The sequence below is a fragment of the Triticum aestivum genome, chromosome 1D, assembly GCF_018294505.1.
Source record: "Triticum aestivum cultivar Chinese Spring chromosome 1D, IWGSC CS RefSeq v2.1, whole genome shotgun sequence".
Classification (NCBI taxonomy): Eukaryota; Viridiplantae; Streptophyta; class Magnoliopsida; order Poales; family Poaceae; genus Triticum; species Triticum aestivum.
Window position 1 is genome coordinate 303,338,125 of NC_057796.1, and position 16,359 is coordinate 303,354,483.

Consider the following 16,359-nt stretch of genomic DNA (forward strand, 5'->3'; position numbering starts at 1 on the left):
TTAGTGGTTACCATACGGAAAGAAAAGGAGCTTTTGAAAGTGAAAGACATGTGCCGGGAGATTGGCACCCTTTGCGTTGGATAGACGCACTAGCTAGTCGGTGGTAACTGATATGACGCAGACATACTCGACTGCGTGCTTTGCTTGGTCGTTGCAAAAATTATGACGTACCGACCTTTCCAGGATCGTCGAATCTACCGGAACGGAGTAGAATTTCCACTTGCCGTGGCCGTACGTTCGTTAGAAAGTCAGGATCGAATTCCTGGCGTGCAATTAATCCTTGGCGCGCACAATCAAGTTTGACAAGTACTAGGGCAATACGAACTGTTGAGTACTGGCAGTACTGATGAGAGACTGAAGGAGGGACAAGAGTTAAGCAGGAGTACACACAAACAGTAATAACTTATGGTCTGCTTACACACTGGTACAGTGACAGTGGGCGCGGGAGTGCACATGCAAAAGTGCCCCTCCTCCATATCCCACCGACGTATTCAAGACACACATGCACGACGACGCCTACATGACACCCGACGACCCAACCTTAATTAATCAAAAACCTCCTCGGTAGTACCCATGCAAAACGATCCATGATAGTACAGATACCAAATCAAGCCAATGCATGCATGATTCCAAATGATGAGTTCGGTTCAGTTCAGCAGCTTCAGCTGTACTGGACGATGGAGCGGTAGAAGGTGCTGGGCGCCCAGTTGGCCGGGATGACCTTGTCGGCCACCAGCGTCTTGCCGGACTCGTTGGTGATGCGCATGGAGAAGGGCGCCTGGAGGCGGTGGCCGGAGTCGAGCCGCCAGATGGAGCCCCATGACTCGCGCATCGGCGTCCACGTCCCGGAGTTGGCCTCCATGAGGTCCACCTGCACCACGTCGCCGTCGCCGTCCTCGTACTCCACCAGCACCGCGAAGTACACCGGGTTCGACCCCTGCTCCACGTGGAAGGTCACCTTGAGACCGGGGAACTCGCACGGCACCCTGCACCAATCATCAGCAGCAGCAATCAGCAACCCATGTGCCATTGTAACTTGGTCTGTGACCGAGCCGGGACGACGGCAAATAAGTGTGAAGCGACGGTGCTCAAAATAGAGTATTATTCGCAGCGAATCTATTTGGGTCCCAGTTAAACCGGTCGCGGTCGTGAAAGTTTTGTTGGGCAAAAGCACTGGTTATATAGAGTATGATACTGTTCATCGTTCACGTAGGGCCAGATAGGATTCGTGCAACGATATGATGAAATGCCACCGACCTCTTGAACTGGATGTCGATGATGCCCGAGTGGCGGAGCTTCTCGCTGAGGCCGGGCTTGGCCATGGCGCCGAAGGCGGTGCCGCTCAGGTCGAAGTGGTACTTGGCAACCGGGTAGTAGTTCATGTCGGTGATGACCACCGTCTCCGGGTTGCCGGAGCAGGACTGGTCGTTGGTGCATCGTATCTGGAAAGGCAATAGTAAACGATCAGAAGTCAAGATTAGCACTGTGTCACCAGCTCCATTTCCACCACGTACGGCAGGGGCAAAGCACCAACAATATGACGAACGAGCTAGTCTAGCTACCTGGTAGCAGGAGCCGCACCCCTTGCCGTCCTTGAAGATGGGCTCGTTGCCGCACGATGTCATGGAGGAGAAGGGGTACTGGTTGGTGTTCTTGAACCCGCAGGCACCACCTGAATGCACATCCATCACCGCATGTCATTACACAAACGTTCAATTAATGGAGAGAGAACTCCGCGGCGCCATGCACCGGCACGGCGCATGCAGACGTACCATCGTCGTCAGGGCCGGCGCCGGTGGGGGCGCCGTACCAGGTGGCCCTGGCGTCCTCCCAGTTGGGGTCGGCGGTGAAGGCGGAGTCGTTGAAGTTCCCGGCGCCGGCGGCGTAGGTGACGAGGAGGGAGAACAGTGCAACGAGTGCAACGGCCTTGGACGAAAGAGGAGCCATGTCAAAGTACCACTGCTTCTTCGAGCTTGTGGGGGTAGTGTACCAGCGCACTGTGACCAGGTCGGGCTGGGAGGCTCAACTATGCTTTGATGTTCTGGGAGTATCATATTGCCGGGGTATTTATAGGCAGGCGCAGTGCAGGGCGACGCGATCGCCATCCACGGTTGTTGCACCCGACGACGTGCTTTGTGTAGGGGTCACATGGCTACGGGAGCAAATCCTGCGAGAAATCACGGCTTGGCAGTTACACATTGCATGTTTCTGTCCACACTGCGTAGTGCGTACCTGCCCTTGAGCAACAATGCTACACCTAAGTAACCTCTTACATGATGCTACGACCTTTCCTTTCTAGAAACGAATCACCTTCCCCTTGAATTTCACGGGTGGGCCTAAGCGTTTTTTACTTCCAACCAAATCAGACTATGTAAGCTCGTATATAAGTTTATGAGGATTGGATCTTTTGTCCCACTTTATATGGGGTTTGATAATTTGCTCCAGACTTGTCTCAATGGCAAGTGTCCCCGACCCCACCTGTAATTCTCAGGGGTGGGCAAATGATCAAAGTTAGAAAAAAAAGTGGGACAAAAAATTCAATTTCTTTATAAGTTTCATAAAACTTTTGCGTAGATGTAGCAAAGCTCGCCCTTAGGGGTGAAGGCGGACATCGTCTGCATTTTTCTGTTCACAGACAGTCGTGGACATGCGGACGCTGTCCTGTAATTTTTGCTTCCATGATGGTCGTGGACATGCGGACGCCGTCCCATTGCATCCCTACCTGCCCTGCTCTGGCTGATGCGCTGAGCTGTGTTCCATTTCTGCTAGAAAGAGATACGCATACGCACAGTACTATGGAAAATCGTATTCTCTTTCAGGAACGTACAGCTAAGTGGTGCCTTTGGCGATGATGCCGCGTTAGGAAGGAGAGATTCGGGCGGGAACAGCAAGTTTGCAATACAATTAAAGCGTGGACGTTGGCCTGACTGACTCTTGTTGGAATCAATCATCGGAACCAACCTGTTTAACAGGCAACCACCGAATCATCTAGGACGAAGTTGCGTAGAGGTACCTAATTAACACGCTGCGGGTTCGTTGGGGGAAAATTAAGGGCACTTGCGATTTCATTCACGAGCACAATGATGCTGCTACCTGATACGCGATTATATACCATCCATCAATCCATGCTGGAATCCGCTTATAAAATTCCGGGATGCAACCGTCCTGAGTTTTTTGATAGATTTAGTAACTGCCCTGAATCTTTTTTTAGCAACCTAGTATCCCCTTCGTATATTAAGCTCAAGGTGCATAATAGGGGATTAGAAAAAAAGAAGGTACTACATAATAGGGGCATAACATCCCCTAGTTACAGAAACAGTCATAACTAAAAGAAAATTTACAAAATAATCCAAAGGGGACACGTGCACCCTCAGCTGCCGATGGGAGATCCACGCGTCGGTCTTGAGTACATGAGTTGCTTCAGACTTACACTAGGCTTCCACGATGTCACGGCTGACCTGAAGCGACAAGCCACCGCTCTTGACGCCACCAGCAAAGTGGTGGCACCGCCGATGACCTACGGCACACACTAACGGCTTCTTTTGGCACACAAGCTATGCAGCTACCATGGCGGCATAGACGGAGCCCATAGAGGACAAACCCGCTGACCCCATGGATGAAGATGATGTGCAAGGGTCAACAAGAACCGCTTCCTCCTGAGAAAAAATTTCAGGGAAAACCGCCAAATCTGTTATCTCCAACGGAAACCTCCAAGCAAGAGCATGCATTAACAATCTCCCAACTACCCTGAATCCTAATTTCTGACGCATTAAATACTCAATTGTTGCTTGCTTGTGATTATCAGTTGGCAACAATCGGCTGCATCATATACCCGGCTTTCACACACGGGTGGATTACAGTTATCGATACCCAAACGTTTGACGAACTAACAACCTCAGAACTTTTACTGTCAAACAACAAGTTCTATTATGCTACATACTTTTGATTCTTTGACCTCCCAGTTTTCCATCACATATGGAAGTTGAAAAGTCTTTTTCTTATTCCTTTTATATTACCATAGTGCCATTACTAGATAGATCGAGCCAGTTGCCTCGATTGGTAACTTTGTCATTTCCTAAAGGGCCAAAGGGTATTTTTATACTTCTATTTTGCCATCCCAATAGAGCCCACGACCCATCAACGTATGATATGGGAGGTATTTTGTAGTATTGAATAATGTTGCTTTGATTTGTTATAGAAACCTAAGATGGTGAAAAAGACGAATTCCTTGCAAGGCAGGATGCCAAACATCTTTAGTAACTAAACCATCAGGGAAGATGAAAATTTTGAAATAGCATATTCTGTTTACGACCCACTAGCTCCATGAATTATACTCAACAGCCATGGATGCTAGTTTGCCAGGAACACGGTAAGAAATGAGCCTATTGTGTGTATTTTAGGGTTTAGGGAGCAAATAATTACAAGAGTTGTATATTTAGGAGGGAGGGTAAAATACTGAAAAGGGGGCTAGAATACAATTTGTATCCAAGATTGGAAGTTATGGAAATGCTTGTTTTTAATTTGAGGGCAACTAGAATGAGATCCTCTTTGAGGTTTCTGCTCCAATTATCAATGCTAGGATATTTGTTATGAAGGATTTTCTCATTTCTTTATTTCCAGAAGTTCTTTTAGGATAGAATGATGACCGTCATAGCAAAAAACCTTTGCAATGACCCTTTTAACCAATTCCACTTCATGAAAAGAGGTAATGCTATTTGCTTGTTAGAGATAAGCTTCATCTAACAGCTCCGTGCAAATGGGTAGTCCAAAAATAAGTGGAGATGTGTATCATTTGTTTGCACTTGGCATAAGACACAATTATAGTCGGGAAGGTGAAAAGACTTTCTTTGGAGCATGTTCCTTGTGTTTAGCCTGACATGGAGAAGGGGCCATAAGAAATTCTTAGTCGGTAGGCACTTCCCCAGATCTACTGGAATTGTTTGGGGCGGGATTGAGTTATACTACCTTCCTCTGGGTTAATTAGCCCCCCTTGCTTCTTGGGTCAAAGCTTGACCATAGATTTAATTAGCAAAATATAATCTATATGTGACAAAATAATATCACCGGAAACTTCTTTCAAATATGAATCTAGCAACATAATTTTTATGGCATATAACTTATATTTTGCTAATCAAATCTAAGGTCAATGTTTAGCACAAAATACAAAGAGGACTAATAAAACTGGATGGATGTAGTACTCGACAACCATGTATGCTAGTACTCGTCATACCAAGTTTTGAAGACCACAATCGTCACTTGTCGTAAGAACAAAATTCGGCAACCGTTGAAGGAACATTGGTTATGGATCACCCTAAGCAGAGCAGGCTTGCAATTCTTCACAAACCAGCCCATGATGTAGAATAACTCAAAAAGAAGAGATCAAAGTCACTGCACCACGAGCGAGACAACTATTTTCCTTGATTTACACATCAACTATGAATATCTGAAGAGAGCCAACAAATCTAGCAAATGCTATGTGGGTGGACCGGAACTAAGGTAATGCCCTTACTTGAACAAATATCTATTTATGATTACACTCCCCATGCAAGCATCCGCAAATACAACAGAAGTAATTAAGATAAATCTAACCATAGCATTTAACATATGGATCCAGAACAGCACCTTACGGAACAATTCATAAACTAGGGTTTAGGTTTCTATCACTCCTGCAACCCATCATCTATAACTAGTTCCACAATGTCTTCCCCTAGGCCCATAGATGGTGAAGTGTCATGTAGTCGACGTTCACCTAACACCACTAAAGGAAGAACAACACAAAATAATATCAAAACATTAATCGGTGATCAACTGCACATGATTACTAGCAACAAGACTTTTCCCATGTCCTCAAGAACAAATAGAAATACTCACAACTCATCATATTGAACGTCCTCAGCGGGTATAAATATATGATTGACAATCTGAACATAATAATCTTCCACCAAGTAAACCAACTAGCATCAACTATAAGATATAATAAACACTCCTAGCACCCCAGGTAACGATCTAAGGTTTGATACAAAGATTGAACACAAGAGATGGAGTAGGGTTTATAGATGAGATGATGTTGGTGAAGATGTTGATGATTCCCAGAATGAGGAGAACGTTGGTAATGATGAAGGCTTTGATTCCCCCCCCCCCCGGAGGGAAGTATCTCCGGCAGAATCATTCCGCCAGAGAACAAAAGTTCTCCTGCCATGGTTCCGCCTCTAGATGACGGAGGAAAGTCCCGAAACTCCTCTCCTTATTCTTTTTTCTATGAAAAATGCCAATATATAGCAAAAGAACATCTGGAGGGGACCGCAAAGGCCCCACAAGCCCGGGTGACATGAAGAGGGGGTGGTCGCGCCCCCTTCCCTTGTGGCCCCCCTATGGCTCTTCTTTGGTACTTCTTTCCTCCAGTATTTTTTATATATTACAAAGCAAATCTAAAAAAATCCATGTTTCATTTTGAGCTCCAAAGAATTGCTATCTCCGTTGTAGCCTTTTCAGGTCAGAATTCTAGCTGCCGGTAATCCCCTTTCTTGATGTATTTTGCATTTTAAGAGAGAAAAGGCATTAGAATTGCAACATAATATAAAATATAACATCAACATAAGATAAATAACAGTAAGAAATAATGATGCAAAATGGACATATCAACTCCCACAAGATTAGAATCTGCTTGTCCTCAAGCGGATACCAAACTCGGTAAACATGACCACATGTTTATAGAGAGATGTGTCAATAAAAGAAAATTTGGACATGCCAGCATCACATTTATAATTATCATTATATACCATGAACAACAACTCTTATTCATAAAACTTCTCATCAAGTGACAAGCTATTCATATTTTAAGGTATAAACCATAAACTCTCTTGAAACTCAACAAACCATGTTCGTAGTCATCAAACAATTGCAATTCATCATATTTTCTGGAAGAGTCTATGTAAGAGCTTTAGTTTAGCAAACTTCACATACTCAAATATCATATAGTCTTCTAATGATTGCTGGTACTCAAATCGGTATTTTTAGAACAAACTGTTTAAATCAGACATAAAGAAAGATGGAGGTTTAATGTTTGACCTCCCAACTTATTTACCTCAAGGATAATTGTCAACAATAATAACTCATGATCATATATATTCAACTGGATATATGTGCCTGGATCTTTCCACACCACATAATGTTTGCCAAGTGGAGAGTATTTGAGGTAGGAATAGAGGAAAATCTTTTGACTCATGCATGAAAGTAAAGTTTTCACAGGAAAAGTAAAAGATAGTGTTAGGGCATATTTCTCCCTCGGTGGTTTTGGCGATTGATGACAATGCTTTTGCAGACTAATCGTGTGCATTGAGCATTTCAGATAATCTATCATATGGCACAAAGACGATTTGAACCCCTTTGGATATTTATGAAGACAGTGTTTTTCTTGCGTTTCTTTTTCCATGGGCTTGAGTCGTAGGATCACCGTACTATTAAGAGGGGTCCGTTTCGGAAAGGTTTGGGTGGAATCAACACATACACTATCACCTTGCACCCTCTTTCTTTCCCGTCCCGTGAGCTTGTCCCTCCTTTTGTGCTTGGTATTGGGAAACGTTGCATGGAAAACAAAACAAAAACATCTACGCACACGCAAGATCTATCGAGGAGATGCATAGCAACGAGGGGGGAGAGTGTGTCTACGTACCCTCGTAGATGGTAAGCGGAAGCGTTTGACAACGCGGTTGATGTAGTCGAACTTCTTCGCGTTCCAACCGATCGAGCATCGAACATACGGCACCTCCGCGTTCAGCACACGTTCAGCTCAATGATGTCCTCCGCCTTATTGATCCAGCAAGACGACGATGTAGTGGATGAGTTCCGGCAGCACGACGGTGTGGTGACGGTGATGGTGAAGCTATCTCCGCAGGGCTTCGCCTAAGCACTATGAAAATATGACTAGGGGTGTAAACGGTGGAGGGGGCGCCGCACACGGCTAGGCCATTGTCTGTTATGTGCTAGGCGCCCCCTTCCCACATATATATAGGTGGGAGGGAGGGAGGAGCAGCCAAAGGGGGCGCCCAAGTAGGAGGAATCCTACTTGAGGTCTCTCCCAAGCCGCCGCCCCCTGCCTTGTATAGGGGCGGGGGAAAGGCAGGGGAGGGTGGCGCCCCCCCCCCCCATTTCCTTTCTCCCGTGAGAGGGAAGGGCGGGAGGGGCTAGCCCTCCCCCCTTTCCTTCCCTAGGGTTGGCCGACAAGGGAGAGGGGCGCACCGGCCCCCTGTGGGCTGGTCTGTCCCTCCCTTGGCCCATTAAGCCCATAACGCCTACCAGGGGTGTCCGGAACCCCTTCCGATGACCCGATGTCTACCCGGTGCATCCCGAAAACCTTCCGGTGTCCGGATACCATCGTCCTATATATCAATCTTAACCTCTCGACTATTTTGAGACTCCTCGTCATGTTTGTGATCTCATCCGGGACTCTGAATAACAATCTGTCACCAAATCATATAACTCATATAACACTATATCGTCAACGAACGTTAAGCGTGCGGACCCTATGGGTTCGAGAACTATGTAGACATGACCGAGACACCTCTCCGGTCAATAACCAATAGTGGAACCTGGATGCCCATATTGGTTCCTACATATTTTACGAAGATCTTTACCGGTCGAACCGTTATGACAACGTGCGTAATTCCCTTTGTCCGTTGGTATGTTACTTACCCAAGATTTGATCGTCCGTATCTTCATACCTAGTTCAATCTCGTTACTGGCAAGTCTCTTTACTCGTTCATAATACATCACCTCGTAACTAACTCCTTAGTCATTTGCTTGCAAGCTTATGATGTGTATTACTGAGAGGGGCCAGAGATACCTCTCCGATACTCAGAGTGACAAATCCTAATCTTGATCTATGCCAACTCAACAAACACCTTCGGAGATACCTGTAGAGCATCTTTATGATCACACAGTTATGTTGTGACGTTTGATAGATGATACGTCTCCAACGTATCTATAATTTTTGATTGTTCCATGCTGTTATATTATCATTCTTGGATGCTTTACAATCACTTTATAGCAATTTTATATCATTTTTTGCGACTAACCTATTGACATAGTGCCTAGTGCCAGTTGTTGTTTTTTTTGCTAGTTTTTTACTTCACAGAAAATCAATACCAAACGGAGTCCAAACGTAGCGAAACTTTTTGGAGATTTTTTCTAGACCAGAAGACACAAGATGGGCCAAAGAAGTACCAGAGGGGGGCTCTGAGGGGAGCACAACACACCAGGGCGCGCCTGGGGGCCCAGGCGCGTCCAGGTGGGTTGTGCCCACCTCGGTGGCCTCCCGCACCGCCTCTTCGCTCTATAAATACCCAAATATTCCAGAAACCCTAAGGGAGCTGATAACCCACAAGTATAGGGGATCAATTGTAGACTCTTTCGATAAGTAAGAGTGTCGAAGCCAACGAGGAGCTAAAGGTAGAACAAATATTCCCTCAAGTTCTATCGACCACCGATACAACTCTACGCACGCTTTAACGTTCGCTTTACATAGAACAAGTATGAAACTAGAAGTACTTTGTAGGTGTTGTTGGATAGGTTTGCAAGAATATAAACAACACGTAAATAAAAACTAGGGGCTGTTTAGGTAAAGAAGCAATAAAGTTAGTATAGCGAGTGTGTAAAAGTGGTGGTAGGAGTTGCGAAATTGTCCCTAAGCAATTGACTACTTTACTAGACCGATAGCAAGTTTTATGTAGGAGAGGCCACTGCTAGCATGTCATCCCTGACTTGGAATTCTATGCACTTAAGATTGGAACTATTAGCAAGCATCCGCAACTACTAACGTTCATTAAGGTAAAACCCAACCATATCATTAAGATATATTGGTCCCCCTTCAATCCCGTATGCATCAATTTCTATGCTAGGTTGAAGCTTCTGTCACTCTTGCCCTCCAATACATAGTCCTATCAACATACAACTAACCCTATGGTGTGATCCACGCACGCACTTATATGATGGGCACCAAAGGACAGCAACATAACCACAAGCAAATTAAACCAATCATAGCAATTCACCAATTACCGATAGGACAACGAAAATCTACTCAGACATCATAGGATGGCAACACATCATTGGATAATAATATGAAGCATAAAGCACCATGTTCAAGTAGAGGGTACAACAGGTTGCGGGAGAGTGAACCGCTGTAGATAGATGGGGGAAGGTGATGGAGATGTTGGTGAGGATGACGGAGGTGTTGGTGCAGATTGCGGTGACGATGATGGCCCCGGCGGCGTTCCGATGCCACCGGGAGAGAGGGGAGAGAGCCCCCCTTCTTCTTCTTCTTCCTTGACCTTCTCCCTAGATGGGAGAAGGGTTTCCCCTCTAGTCCTTGGCTTCCATGGCATGGGAGGGGCAAGAGCCCCTCCGAGATTGGATCTCTCTCTCTCTCTCTCTCTCTCTCTCTCTCTCTCTCTCTCTCTATTTTTGCGTTCCAGATTCTGGCCTTTCACCGTTTCTTATATTCCCGGAGATCCGTAACTCCGGTTGGGCTGAAATTTGGACACGATTTTTATCCGGATATTGGCTTTCTTGCGGCGAAATAAGGGCACCAACCGCCTTATGGGGTGGCCACGAGGGCCCAGGGCGCGCCCCTCACCCTCGTGGGCCTCTCGGGCATCGTCTCACTTTGATTCCACTTCCCAAAATTCACTTATATTCCAAAAAAAATCTTCATTAGTTTTTCTCCCGTTTGGACTCCGTTTGATATGGATTTTCTGCGAAACAAAAAACATGCAACAAACAGGAACTGGCATTGGGCACTGGATCAATATGTTAGTCCCAAAAATAGTATAAAAAGTTGCCAAAAGTATGTAAAAGTTGTAGAATATTGGCATGGAACAATCAAAAATTATAGATACGACGGAGACGTATCAGCATCCCCAAGCTTAATTCCTGCTCGTCCTCGAGTAGGTAAATGATAAAAAAGATAATTTTTGATGTGGAATGCTACCTAGCATAATCTTGATCATGTAATCTAATCATGGCATGAATATTAAGACACGAGTGATTCAAAGCAATAGTCTATCTTTTGACATTAAGACAATAATACTTCAAGCATACTAATAAAGCAATCAAGTCTTTTCAAAATAACATGGCCAAAGAAAGTTATCCCTACAAAATCATATGGTCTGGCTATGCTCCATCTTCACCACACAAAATATTCAAATCATGCACAACCCCGATGACAAGCCAAGCAATTGTTTCATACTTTTGACGTTCTCAAACCTTTTCAACTTTCACGCAATACATGAGCGTGAGCCATGGATATAGCACTATAGGTGGAATAGAATATGATGATGGAGGTTGTGTGGAGAAGACAAAAAAGGGAGAAAGTCTCACATCGACGTGGCTAATCAACGGGCTATGGAGATGCCCATCAATTGATGTCAATGCGAGGAGTAGGGATTGCCATGCAACGGATGCACTAAGAGCTATAAGTGTATGAAAGCTCAAACTGAAACTAAGTGGGCATGCATCCGACTTGCTTGCTCATGAAGACCTGGGGCATTTGAGGAAGCCCATCGTTCGAATATACAAGCCAAGTTCTATAATGAAAATTCCCACTAGTATATGAAAGTGATAACTCAAGAGACTCTCTATATGAAGAACATGGTACTCTGAAGCACAAGTGTGGTAAAAGGATAGTAACATTGTCCCTTCTCTCTTTTCTCTCATTTTTTAATTTTTTTCTCCTTTTTTAGACTTCTTTGGCCTCTCTCCTTTTTTGGGCTTCTTTGGCCACTTTTATTTTGATAACCTCACATGGGAAAATGTTCTAATAATGATGATCATCACACTTTTATTTACTTACAACTCAATATTACAACTCGATACTAGAACAAAGATATGACTCTATATGAATGCCTCCGGCGGTGTACCGGGATGTGCAATGATCTAGCGTAGCAATGGCATCAAAAAACGGACAAGCCATGAAAACATCATGCTAGCTATCTTACGATCATGCAAAGCAATATGACAATAAATGCTCAAGTCATGTATATGATGATGATGGAAGTTGCATGGCAATATATCTCGGAATGGCTATGGAAATGCTATGATAGGTAGGTATGGTGGCTGTTTTGAGGAAGCTATAAGGAGGCTTATGTGTGATAGAGCGTATCGTATCACGGGGTTTGGATGCACCGGCGAAGTTTGCACCAACTCTCGAGGTGAGAAAGGGCAATGCACGGTACCGAAGAGGCTAGCAATGATGGAAGGGTGAGAGTGCGTATAATCCATGGACTCAACATTAGTCATAAAGAACTCACATACTTATTGCAAAAATCTATTAGTCACCGAAACAAAGTACTACGCGCATGCTCCTAGGGGGATATATTGGTAGGAAAAGACCATCGCTCGTCCCCGACCGCCACTCATAAGGAAGACAATCAATAAATACCTCATGATCCAACTTCGTTACATAACGGTTCACCATACGTGCATGCTACGGGAATCACAAACTTCAACACAAGTATTTCTACAATCCACAACTACCCACTAGCATGACTCTAATATCACCATCTTTATATCGCAAAACTATTGCAAGGAATCAAACATATCATATTCAGTGATCTACAAGTTTTATGTAGGATTTTATGACTAACCATGTGAATGACCAATTCATGTCAACTCTCTAAATAGATATAAGTGAAGCAACAGAGTTTAATTCTTTCTACAAAAGATATGCCCACGCTCTAACAAATATAAGTGAAGCAAAAGAGCATTATACAAATGGCGGTTTTCTATGTGAAGAGAAACAGGCAATCCAAACTTCAAATGATATAAGTGAAGCACATGAAGCATTCTATAAAGCCATACTCAAAAGATATAAGTGAAGTGCAATGAGCATTCTATAAATCAACCAAGGCCTATCTCATACCAGCATGGTGCGTCAAAGAAAAGTGAAAACTACATGCAAAAGACGCTCCAAGGTTTGCACATATCACATGGACGAAACGAAACCGAAAACATACTGATACTTGTTGAAGGAAGATGGGATGCCTTCCGGGGCATCCCCAAGGTTAGACGCTTGAGTCTCCTTGAATATTCTTGAGCTCTTGCCTCTCCTCCTTCTCCTCACATTGAGACCCCCTCGATCTTCGAACACTTCATCCACACAAAACTCAACAGAAAGCTCAGTAAGATTCGTCAGTATAATAAAGAAAATCACTACTCTAAGTACTGTTGAAAACCAATTCATATTTTGATTTTGCATTGTAGCTACTGTAATATAACTTTTCCATGGCTTAATCCACTGATATAAATCGATAGTTCCATCAAAACAAGCAAACTATGCATCAAAAACAGAATTTGTCTTAAACAGAACAGTCTGTAGTAATCTGAACATTCACCATACTTCTGGTACTCCAAAAATCTGAAAAAATTAGGAAAAATAAACAATTTGTATAGAAAGACAGTGCAAAAATTTTCAGAACCGTTTGATGTTCCAGTAAAAAAATGTAAAATCGCGCACTACAGCCAAAGTTTCTGTTTTGCACCGCACAAACCAACAAGTAATGTAAACATCCTAAAGGCAAATCTTGGCACATTATTTTTGTTTTTAAACTTTATAAAAGCACACAACAGAAATAAATGACTCTCTAGAACTTCCGGGTTGTCTCCCTGGCAGCGCTTTCTTTAAAACTATTAAGCTAGGCATATAGTGCTCAAGTAATGGATCTACCCGGATCCCAAGGTATATCAAAGCCAATTTTAATTAACAATGATTTGTGATTTAGTAGTGAGCACAAAGTAACATATATCATGCAACAACGAAGTCTAACTCTCTTCCTATGCATCGGCATGTCATAAAAGAACAATTCATGCACACATAGTAAAGGCCAATGCATAGTATAAATAGTTTCTTGCAATTTTATCATATGGGAGAGGAGCAGCAAGCACATGCATATTATATCTATCAAAATCATCATGTGTAGTAGTAATACGCAACCCATCAATATAATCCTTAATAAGGGCAAACTTCTCTGATATAGTGTAGTTGGGATAATTCAAAAAGATAATAGGACTATCATGCGTGGGTGCAATAGCAACAATTTCATGCTTAACATAAGGAACTATAGCAAGTTCATCTCCGTAAGCATAATTCATATTGGCATCTTGGCCACAAGCATAGCAAGCATCATCAAAAAGGGAATTTCAAAAGAATCAATGGGATCATAACAATCATCATAGCAATCATCCTTCGGTAAGAAAGAAGGGACATTAAATAATGTATGAGTTGGAGAGTTACTCTCATTAGAAGGTGGGCACGGGTAGCTAATCCGATCTTCCTCCTTTTGTTCTTCGCTCTCCTCATCATCTTTTTCATCCAATGAGCTGACAGTTTCATCAATTCCTTCTTCCATAGACTCCTGCAAAATATTAGTCTCTTCTTGGACAGAGGAGGAGTCCTCAATATATGGTTTAACATAGGCATTAGAAGCATAATTATCATAACAATATTTAAGTATGGCAAAATTTTCAGATTTGTAAAGAGTAGCAGCATACGTTTCAATCAAAGAAGCAATTTCATAAGCACCCTTAAAAGCAACAAATTCTTCAATTTGTTGAACATCATAGTAATTATAAACACCCTTATCATACGAAGATACGACTCCATTATCACTAAACTCACATTGGTAGGGAAGGTGTTTCTTAGGGATTTCAGAACAACAAGTAACATCATATATTTCACATAAATTCCAAGCATAGCATTGCAAACGATGAATTTGATCCAGTAAAAGTTTCCCTTTTTGAGATAAGCGGTGTCGCACATAACAAGCATGCTCATCTAAAGATTTTCCCTCAACTATGCTAGTTGGGGTTTCAGCACGAGAACATAGGGATCGAAGATGATCCAATTAAAAAGCTTCAGGAGTGTGATAGATTTTGAGTGGTTCTTCAACCATTGGTGTAGTAGGTACAACTATTTTTTTTGGTATTTTGCGTTTCCTACCCATAACTAAAGATGGAAAACAAGAGCACAAAATAAAAACTACTTAGGGGCAAAGCAAACAAGCAAACACGAGAATATTCACCCCACGCTATAACTCCCTGGCAACAGTGCCAGAAAAAGGTCTTGATAACCCACAAGTATAGGGGATCAATTGTAGCCTCTTTCGATAAGTAAGAGTGTCGAACCCAACGAGGAGCTAAAGGTAGAACAAATAATCCCTCAAGTTCTATCGACCACCGATACAACTCTACACACGCTTTAACGTTCGCTTTACCTAGAACAAGTATGAAACTAGAAGTACTTTGTAGGTGTTGTTGGATAGGTTTGCAAGAATATAAAGAGCACGTAAATAAAAACTAGGGGCTGTTTAGGTAAAGAAGCAATAAAGTTAGTATAGCGAGTGTGGAAAAGTGGTGGTAGGATTTGCGAAATTGTCCCTAAGCAATTGACTACTTTACTAGACCGATAGCAAGTTTTATGCAGGAGAGGCCACTGCTAGCATGTCATCCCTGACTTGGAATTCTATGCACTTATGATTGGAACTATTAGCAAGCATCCGCAACTACTAACGTTCATTAAGGTAAAACCCAACCATAGCATTAAGATATATTGGCCCCCCTTCAATCCCGTATGCATCAATTTCTATGCTAGGTTGAAGCTTCTGTCACTCTTGCCCTCCAATACATAGTCCTATCAACATACAACTAACCCTATGGTGTGATCCACGCGCGCGCTCGTATGATGGGCACCAAAGGACAACAACATAACCACAAAAAAATTAAACCAATCATAGCAATGCACCAATTACCGATAGGACAACGAAAATCTACTCAGACATCATAGGATGGCAACACATCATTGGATAATAATATGAAGCATAAAGCACCATGTTAAAGTAGAGGGTACAGCGGGTTGTGGGAGAGTGAACCGCTGTAGATAGATGGGGGAAGGTGATGGAGATGTTGGTGAAGATGACGGAGGTGTTGGTGCAGATTGCGGTGACGATGATGGCCCCGGCGGCGTTCCGACACCACTGGGAGAGAGGGGGAGAGAGCCCCCCTTATTCTTTTTCTTCCTTAACCTTCTCCCTAGATGGGAGAAGGGTTTCCCCTCTTGTCCTTGGATTCCATGGCATGGGAGGGACGAGAGCCCCACCGAGATTGGATCTGCCTCTCTGTCCCTCTCTGTTTCTGCGTTCCAGATTCTGGCCTTTCACCATTTCTTATATTCCCGGAGATCCGGAACTCCGATTGGGCTGAAATTTGGACACGATTTTTATTCGGATATTGGCTTTCTTGCGGCAAAAGAAGGGCACCAACCGCCTTACGGGCTGGCCCCGAGGGCCCAGGGCGCGCCCCTCACCCTTGTGG

General features: G+C 43.6%; 1 protein-coding gene across 1 annotated transcript; it reads right to left on the reverse strand.

Moving 5' to 3' along the window:
- Positions 1–372: 372 nt before the first annotated feature.
- Positions 373–2,048, reverse strand: LOC543144 (expansin-B3). The gene is made up of 4 exons (XM_044593932.1): positions 1,773–2,048; positions 1,563–1,672; positions 1,258–1,442; positions 373–986 (listed from the first exon to the last, which is right to left on the reverse strand). Exons 1-4 carry the CDS (start codon positions 1,945–1,947, stop codon positions 662–664), a joined length of 795 nt encoding a protein of 264 aa, XP_044449867.1. The 5' UTR covers positions 1,948–2,048; the 3' UTR covers positions 373–661.
- Between the last annotated feature and the right edge of the window lie 14,311 nt (positions 2,049–16,359).

Coding starts and splice junctions, on each gene's coding strand:
- LOC543144 (XM_044593932.1), bottom strand. CDS start 1,947: ATGGCTCCTCTTTCGTCCAAGGCCGTTGCACTCGTTGCACTGTTCTCC. Junction 1,443..1,562: donor GGTGCGGCTCCTGCTACCAG/GTAGCTAGACTA, acceptor TTGCCTTTCCAG/ATACGATGCACCAACGACCA. Junction 987..1,257: donor ATCGACATCCAGTTCAAGAG/GTCGGTGGCATT, acceptor TGATTGGTGCAG/GGTGCCGTGCGAGTTCCCCG.